General features: G+C 44.9%; 1 protein-coding gene across 1 annotated transcript in view; it reads left to right on the forward strand.

Moving 5' to 3' along the window:
• Positions 1 to 6,412, forward strand: part of RNFT2 (ring finger protein, transmembrane 2) — a 31,706-nt gene extending 25,294 nt beyond the window's left edge. Inside the window, 3 exon segments of the mRNA XM_009320202.1 lie at positions 2,036 to 2,101; positions 3,152 to 3,253; positions 5,042 to 6,412. Of these exon segments, the coding sequence (XP_009318477.1) occupies positions 2,036 to 2,101; positions 3,152 to 3,253; positions 5,042 to 5,176 (303 nt within the window). The 3' untranslated portion in view covers positions 5,177 to 6,412.
• Positions 6,413 to 8,659: the final 2,247 nt, after the last annotated feature.

An 8,659-nucleotide genomic window follows, 5' to 3' on the forward strand; every position in this document is an offset into this window, starting at 1 on the left:
TACACAAAGGGCAGGCTCGACCTTCAGAAGGTTATATATAGTGCAGCTGATGGGAGCTGTCTTGGTGTCTCTGTCTGGACTGTGTAAACATGAACCTCTGGTTTTGGCAAAGAAATTCCAGATGTTCATCAATAAGGGCATCCAGGTCTTATTTTTTCCCTATCCTGAACAGAAGCACTCACTGTCTGTGAACCCAGTTGTTGCAATCATATTGCTAGAAAGATGGCTGATGCAACACAGACTTCAGTGCATGGGGTGATAAATGGATGTTAGACTACTGAAACACGCATCTTTTGGGGTACAGGAAACTCCAGAGGAAAAAAAATTGAAGGGGGGAAATGGACTGGGAGAAGAGGACACATGCCAGAGCAAAGGCATTAGAAGTCACGATACAAGCAAAGCAACCAGAAAAAACTGTGAATTGGACTGTGGAAAAGAGCTGATCCCTATCCTTGTTAGAAGAGAAAAAGTCTGTAGTAGTCGGCAGCCTCAAGTGCTAGTTGCTGACTGGAAGCATTACTGGAAGGACCCTGGGAGCCTTTTTACGTGCTGACTAGAAGCATTATTGGTGCCTTCATTTGATTCCACATCTATTGCACGATGATCTCATTGGCATTCCCTGCAGTGAGCCCACTTAATCATGCTAACCAAAAAAAAAAAAAATAGAAAGCCAACTCCAGGCATTCTGGTGCCTTTGTACCACTAGTCCACTACAGCTTTACGTATTGTGCATCACATCTTCCCCTGCCCTCCTAGCCGCTTCTCACTCAGGCAGGTTAGAAATGGAAAGGTCCTGTTATGTCATCTGGCCCTTCTCCCAACTAATGTAGAGCTGTTCTTCGCACTATCATTTCTTCGTATCTTGTCTAGTTCATAGTGTCTTTTTCCCTGTGTTCTGCCAGCAGATAGGGAAGATGAAGCTGGCATACCAGATTAGGTTTTCAAGCTGTTTTCCCTTTTATTAGTAGTACCGTGTTTTCACTTTAAGAATGCTGAGTGCCTCCTTTTTTGCTCAGCCCCTTGATATTTGTAGGCAGTTTATCATCTTTCCCCCCCACTTTTGTACTGCTCAGCCAAGCTGTAAATATTTATGTCTTTTAGTCTCTTTTCAGAAATCATTTTCTGCAGGCTCATTTTCTGCCCTTCTCTGAACTGCTTTTAGTCTTTAATGAGGAGCCCAGAACGAGCGCTGCTCTCCAGATGCAGTTACATCATGTTTGCTGGGCAATGGAGGGAGGGGGGAAGAAAAAGACCTAGCGTTGCCTCTGCTGTTGGCCATCTTTGGGTGTCTGCAAAGCACTGAGGTGCTGGAAACCCACTCCCTTCCTGGCATTTGAAGTTTCTCACTCTTTAGGCGGATGGGAGCAACTCAGCCTCAGTCCTGCTTCTCATTCCTCATGCCGTTCTTCTCTTGGTAGCATTTAATCACTGCACTCCGCTAAATCACACTCTGCAGCAGGACAGGCAATTCCCACTCCTTCTTTCATAATATCATCTGGGCCCTGAAGTGTCAAGCTGTGTGGCAGAGCCGCACAGCCCTGGAAATCCCCCTTTTCCCCAGAGGCTGAGGAAAGCCGTTTTCTGCCTCTTCCATGTGAAAAGACTGCCCTTCCTTCCCCCTCTCTCAAGCTAGCCGCAGTGTTTTCTAACCTCACTTCTGGGCTTCTCAGGTACTCAGTTCTCAGGGTGGAAATGGGTCCATTTTAGCCCTTTCCTACTTAGTGGGGCTGGGCAATTTACCCTACCACAAGCCCCTGCTGTCTGCTCCTCTTTCTGTCCTGTAAAGCCCCTGATTTGCAGTCCATTGTTACCAGAGCTTTTTTGGCTACTCTTCTCCACTGTCAATTCACATTTATTACATATTTCATGATGACCATGAAATCTTTTTTGTCACCATTGTTACTTAGGATCTTTGTTCCCTCCAAGTATCCCTTTGGAGAAACTGTTTCCTGAGCTTCTGGACTGTACACACACATGCGCACCCACGCACACACACTTTGTGAAAAGTGTCTAAAATGGAACGTCTTTATTGCAGTCTTTTGACATCTGTGGTCGTGTGGGAAGTGTCCGGAAGGCACTGAAGGTCCTTTGCACCCCACAGGTAAGTAGTCATACGCATTAGACCAGTTTCATAGGTGGAACCTTGTTACTATTGAACGATGAAGTTGAAAATTGCTCCGTGTATCAGGATCATAGAATAAAATGATTTGCTGTCCCATGGCTGGATAAGTTGGTATCTCTTGTGAGGGATGTTAGGAACCTTTTCTGATACCTGCCCTGTCCCAGCTGTGGTAAGACATTGTTGCTAGTCTGGCCTGTTTTGCCTGATTGGAAGCCCTGTGTAATATGGATTAATCCATTGAGGCCAAAACTGCAAGAAGCTGACAAAGCTTTGTTAGTGCAGAGTGTGAGAAAGACTTTAAATAGAAGTACGTAGCGCCTGATGTGCAGTGACATTAAAAGAGATCCTACAGTGCACAGAAATTATCCCAGGCATAGCATTATGCAGTACTGATATTTAGATCTGTTGCAGTGAAATACGGTGACTTATATTTTAAAATGGTATAATCAAAGACTGTAGAGGAAAGGAACATAACATCATGGAAGTTTGTTAGAGCTTGCCTTGCTTATTCTGTGGGCTTGGGCCGGTCATTTTTCCTCAGCATGTTTCCATTTCCCCTATTACTGTTACAACAGGAGAAGCAACATTTACCTTCCACATATTTAAAAAGAAAAGTGGGAAGCCTGTGGGTGCTGCTGCTGTTATTCTTTCTTCTATTGTCTAACTTGCTAATAATAATACCTCCCACTATCTAAACACCTCTGCAAATGATGCTGAATTAATCCTTTCAGCTCCCTGTTGAGCTCATTAAATTTCATTATCATTGCTCCACAAGTGGAGGCACTAAAAGATGGAGTCAGCTTGAGGGGAAAACAAAACAGAGAACACAGAGCTCCAGACTCCCTGTGTTCTGTGTGCTGGTGCCCAAATCTCTCTTCGCTATACACAGTGACATAACGCCGGTGTCCTTCCCAGGTCATGCAGGGAATCTGGGTGTGAAAAACAGTGTCTTATGTATATGCTTAGCCACAAACCAGATTATCTTCAAACCCTTTGACATTCGGATTTTTTTCCATCTCTCCCTAACAGACCTATGGAGTTCGTGCTACCAGCCAGCAGTGCAGTGAGGCAGGTGACATCTGTGCCATTTGCCAAGCAGAATTCAGGGAACCTTTGATCCTTATGTGCCAGGTAAGACCCCAAGCTTCCCACATCAGGTTCCCCTATTGGCATTCATTTGGTTAACTTCTGCAGCTGGGGAGAGGCACAGTTAGCCTGAGTACTTCTAACATCATTTGCTGGGTCTTGATCTAGGTCCTAGTGGATATTTATTGCCCTCTTCCGGATAGCCAGTGATTCATGATAGCTGAGCCACTCTTTAGGGGCTGATCATTGAGATGGAAAAGACCAGCCTTGTAGTCCAGGGACTGCCAGTTGGCAGTGCAAACCTTGGATCTAGAATGCAAGACATTTTTATCTGACCCTTGGGGAGACTGGCTAGTCAATACGCCAACCGAATTACGAGCAAGTGCTATGAGAGGGGCACAGATCCAGAATGAGCCTGATAGGATGCATGAAGACTGGTGCAGCACCAGGTAATCATGGTCTGGCCTCTGAACACCTGGCCAGGAATAAAAGGAGTTCTGCATATAGAAGTTGGTCACCGCTGCCAGCACCTGGGAATTGTTTTGTTTCTCATTTGATAAACACTGGCAAAACCTAGAGCTTAAGAACGGCATGCTCTGAGTAATGCAGTAGTCCTAATCTGGTGTCCTGGTAAAGGACAGTAGTCCTTTTTACCAGCACCTAATTTGGTGCTGGTAAAACCCTTCGAACACACCACGCTGCCGTGGGTTCTGTTAATATATCAGAGGCCAGCTGAAGGCATTGCCTCGTGGCAAGACTGGTGATGCTTCCCCAAGATTTTCTCTTCAGTTGCATATAACTCAGTCAAGCTTTGTCTGTTGGAGTTGAAATTCTGCATCCTGGAGGCCGTCTCTGGCTGATGTGTGGGTGCATGCAGGAAAACCTTAGGCAGGATGATATAGCCATTTCTGGGAATGGAATTGGTGGGATATATGCTCTCTCGTGATATCAAAATGAAGCTCAAGAGCCTTTTCCTGAAGAGCTTTAACATTCCCATGCTTCATAACAGGGTTATCAGATTAAAGCAAGCAGGTCACCTGTGCATCGAAAGTGCCTCTTACTATTCCTGTGAACATCTGTGCAGATGTTATCAAGCTGTAAGCCCCAGAGAAGCCATCTTTGTATGTGCTTATCAGAGTCAGTAACATTTCTGCTGACTCCACACGTGTTGAGGAGGTCTCAGCTTCTTACAGCTTCTAATACTCCCTTCCTGCCCTATTCCTGCTCTTCCAGTCTGGGGTAGATGGGGTTGTGTGCTGGACAGCCGTCCCTCCTGATCTCTGTTAGTACCCAAGGCAGTCTGGAGGGAGAATCCTGTTGTGGCTCAGTGTAGAAATGAGAGAAGAAGATAAGGGGTGAAAACTGCCATTTATAGAGAAGGGGAAACGGGGACTGCGGAGCTACTGGCTGGGACTGGGTGGTGTGAGCAGAAGAAAAACAAATGCATAAGGACTAAGGGGAAGAAAGAGGGTTGTTTGAGCAAAGTAAAGACTTGTAAAATAACCCAGGGAATTGAGGATGGAAACAGGGTAGAGGAAACCCTCTCAACTTCGTTAGCCCAAATGTCGTAGGCCTTTTTAATGTTTCTTTCTATTGCTATATTAAGAAACAGAGTAATATATCATTAGCTTTGGCAAACTGGTGTACCAGTAATGCTGGGATTTATTTTTCGTATCATGTGAGCACTGCTGCTCAGCTGCACTGTCCACCTGAACTTGAATCGTTACTTGCTCCCATCACTGTCCTATTGAGTGTGCACACTTATGTGTGCGTAAGTGCAGACAAGACTGGACCTCCTGCCCTCATCGTGATGATGCCCTTTTGTCTCCACAGCATGTGTTTTGCGAAGAATGCCTCTGCCTCTGGTTTGACAGGGAGAAAACCTGTCCTCTTTGTCGTTCTGTCACAGTAGAAACCCTGCGTTGCTGGAAAGATGGCACCACCTCTGCTCATTTCCAGGTGTATTAAAACCAATACGTACTGACAAATGGAATAACATGTGCGGAGAGAAGAAAAAGCTGGAAAAGCTGGTGATCCCGTGCCCCTATTTAGTTGCCTGTGGATTTGTTGTCTTCGTCTTTCTTCCAGCTCTGTTTCTCCAGAGCCAACGGAACAACAATTGTTACTAGCCAGAAACTTTGTCCTCAAAGGCAAGAAAGATGTGTTTTATGTTATGGCAAACTCCATGGCTAAGCTACAGCCGAGATTTTTTCTTGAATTTACATGGTTATAAACTGCCTGGGATGTTTCCTTTTTTTCTGTCCTTTTAGTATAGATAAATATTGCGTGTATGAGGCAAGCGTACTGTGAATTGCATGTGTATAACCTGGCATACTGGAAACAAGCTGTCCTCCTCTGGCTCAAACCACTGGTGAGATTTTTCACATTAAATGGCCTCAGCTTCCCTGAATCCGTAACTTCATAGAATTACGCTGTTGCTGTTGTATTACCTTTGAGAACTCTTCCAAAATGGTGCTTCAGAACCACGTGCCCAAAGTTTGTTTGGGGTTGGAGAAACGTCATTTCCCAGCAGCTGTGTTTTTGCAACTGATTCCACAAATTGCACGTGTTGTCATCTTAATGAAATCTCAAGGAACTTGGGAAAGACTATGCTAGTGAAGCTGGAAATGACACTTGCTTTTCTTGGGAATGTTTTTCCTCTTTAATTTTCATGATCAGGCTTTCTGATTTCCTAGCATATGGGGAGAACAGTGGGAGGCAGGGAGAGATTAAAGTCAAGTTTGATTTGTCTAGGTGAAAAGTTAAGGTCCTAACCAAAAGCATCTCACAAATTCAGGTGTCTTTGCAATATGCCCCTCAGTGGAGCCACTTGAGGCAAGGCTTACTGCCTTTAAAACCAGCGCCACTGAGCATCCAGAACCTGCCTGGGTCCAAAACCAGAAAAAACATGCTCACGCAGCACTGAGCCCATGCGCCGCTGTTGATACCAGAAATGCTGGGGCATCAGGATACGGGGCCCCCTGGAGAGACGGGATTTAGTGAGACTTACTAGCTTGAGGGCAGAATTATACAGAAGCAGCTGCATTGCTTCAGGAGCCAGCCTGGTTTATACGCAAGCTGGATAATCCACCTGTGATGGTGGAGACTTGATTGTAACACCTCCGCTTCAGAAAAAGCTCTTCGAGGAGACACCTTGTATTGTTAACAGGAGAATTAACATACTTTATATTGCTGCAATTTCCACCTCTGCTGAGGGTGCTGCGGTGGCACTTGCATGCAAATGGAGTTGCTTGTTTGTTCGCTGGAGCTTTCTCTTTCCCCCTGATCTCTGTTAGTACCCAAGGCAGTCTGGAGGGAGAATCCTGTTGTGGCTCAGTGTAGAAATGAGAGAAGAAGATAAGGGGTGAAAACTGCCATTTATAGAGAAGGGGAAACGGGGACTGCGGAGCTACTGGCTGGGACTGGGTGGTGTGAGCAGAAGAAAAACAAATGCATAAGGACTAAGGGGAAGAAAGAGGGTTGTTGGAGCAAAGTAAAGACTTGTAAAATAACCCAGGGAATTGAGGATGGAAACAGGGTAGAGGAAACCCTCTCAACTTTGTTAGCCCAAATGTCGTAGGCCTTTTTAATGTTTCTTTCTATTGCTATATTAAGAAACAGAGTAATATATCATTAGCTTTGGCAAACTGGTGTACCAGTAATGCTGGGATTTATTTTTCGTATCATGTGAGCACTGCTGCTCAGCTGCACTGTCCACCTGAACTTGAATCATTACTCGCTCCCATCACTGTCCTATTGAGTGTGCACTTATGTGTGCGTAAGTGCAGACAAGACTGGACCTCCTGCCCTCATCGTGATGATGCCCTTTTGTCTCCACAGCATGTGTTTTGCGAAGAATGCCTCTGCCTCTGGTTTGACAGGGAGAAAACCTGTCCTCTTTGTCGTTCTGTCACAGTAGAAACCCTGCGTTGCTGGAAAGATGGCACCACCTCTGCTCATTTCCAGGTGTATTAAAACCAATACGTACTGACAAATGGAATAACATGTGCGGAGAGAAGAAAAAGCTGGAAAAGCTGGTGATCCCGTGCCCCTATTTAGTTGCCTGTGGATTTGTTGTCTTCGTCTTTCTTACAGCTCTGTTTCTCCAGAGCCAACGGAACAACAATTGTTACTAGCCAGAAACTTTGTCCTCAAAGGCAAGAAAGATGTGTTTTATGTTATGGCAAACTCCATGGCTAAGCTACAGCCGAGATTTTTTCTTGAATTTACATGGTTATAAACTGCCTGGGATGTTTCCTTTTTTTCTGTCCTTTTAGTATAGATAAATATTGAACAATTGTTACTAGCCAGAAACTTTGTCCTCAAAGGCAAGAAAGATGTGTTTTATGTTATGGCAAACTCCATGGCTAAGCTACAGCCGAGATTTTTTCTTGAATTTACATGGTTATAAACTGCCTGGGATGTTTCCTTTTTTTCTGTCCTTTTAGTATAGATAAATATTGCGTGTATGAGGCAAGCGTACTGTGAATTGCATGTGTATAACCTGGCATACTGGAAACAAGCTGTCCTCCTCTGGCTCAAACCACTGGTGAGATTTTTCACATTAAATGGCCTCAGCTTCCCTGAATCCGTAACTTCATAGAATTACGCTGTTGCTGTTGTATTACCTTTGAGAACTCTTCCAAAATGGTGCTTCAGAACCACGTGCCCAAAGTTTGTTTGGGGTTGGAGAAACGTCATTTCCCAGCAGCTGTGTTTTTGCAACTGATTCCACAAATTGCACGTGTTGTCATCTTAATGAAATCTCAAGGAACTTGGGAAAGACTATGCTAGTGAAGCTGGAAATGACACTTGCTTTTCTTGGGAATGTTTTTCCTCTTTAATTTTCATGATCAGGCTTTCTGATTTCCTAGCATATGGGGAGAACAGTGGGAGGCAGGGAGAGATTAAAGTCAAGTTTGATTTGTCTAGGTGAAAAGTTAAGGTCCTAACCAAAAGCATCTCACAAATTCAGGTGTCTTTGCAATATGCCCCTCAGTGGAGCCACTTGAGGCAAGGCTTACTGCCTTTAAAACCAGCGCCACTGAGCATCCAGAACCTGCCTGGGTCCAAAACCAGAAAAAACATGCTCACGCAGCACTGAGCCCATGCGCCGCTGTTGATACCAGAAATGCTGGGGCATCAGGATACGGGGCCCCCTGGAGAGACGGGATTTAGTGAGACTTACTAGCTTGAGGGCAGAATTATACAGAAGCAGCTGCATTGCTTCAGGAGCCAGCCTGGTTTATACGCAAGCTGGATAATCCACCTGTGATGGTGGAGACTTGATTGTAACACCTCCGCTTCAGAAAAAGCTCTTCGAGGAGACACCTTGTATTGTTAACAGGAGAATTAACATACTTTATATTGCTGCAATTTCCACCTCTGCTGAGGGTGCTGCGGTGGCACTTGCATGCAAATGGAGTTGCTTGTTTGTTCGCTGGAGCTTTC

The sequence above is a fragment of the Pygoscelis adeliae genome, unplaced genomic scaffold (assembly GCF_000699105.1).
Source record: "Pygoscelis adeliae isolate BGI_AS28 unplaced genomic scaffold, ASM69910v1 Scaffold483, whole genome shotgun sequence".
Classification (NCBI taxonomy): Eukaryota; Metazoa; Chordata; class Aves; order Sphenisciformes; family Spheniscidae; genus Pygoscelis; species Pygoscelis adeliae.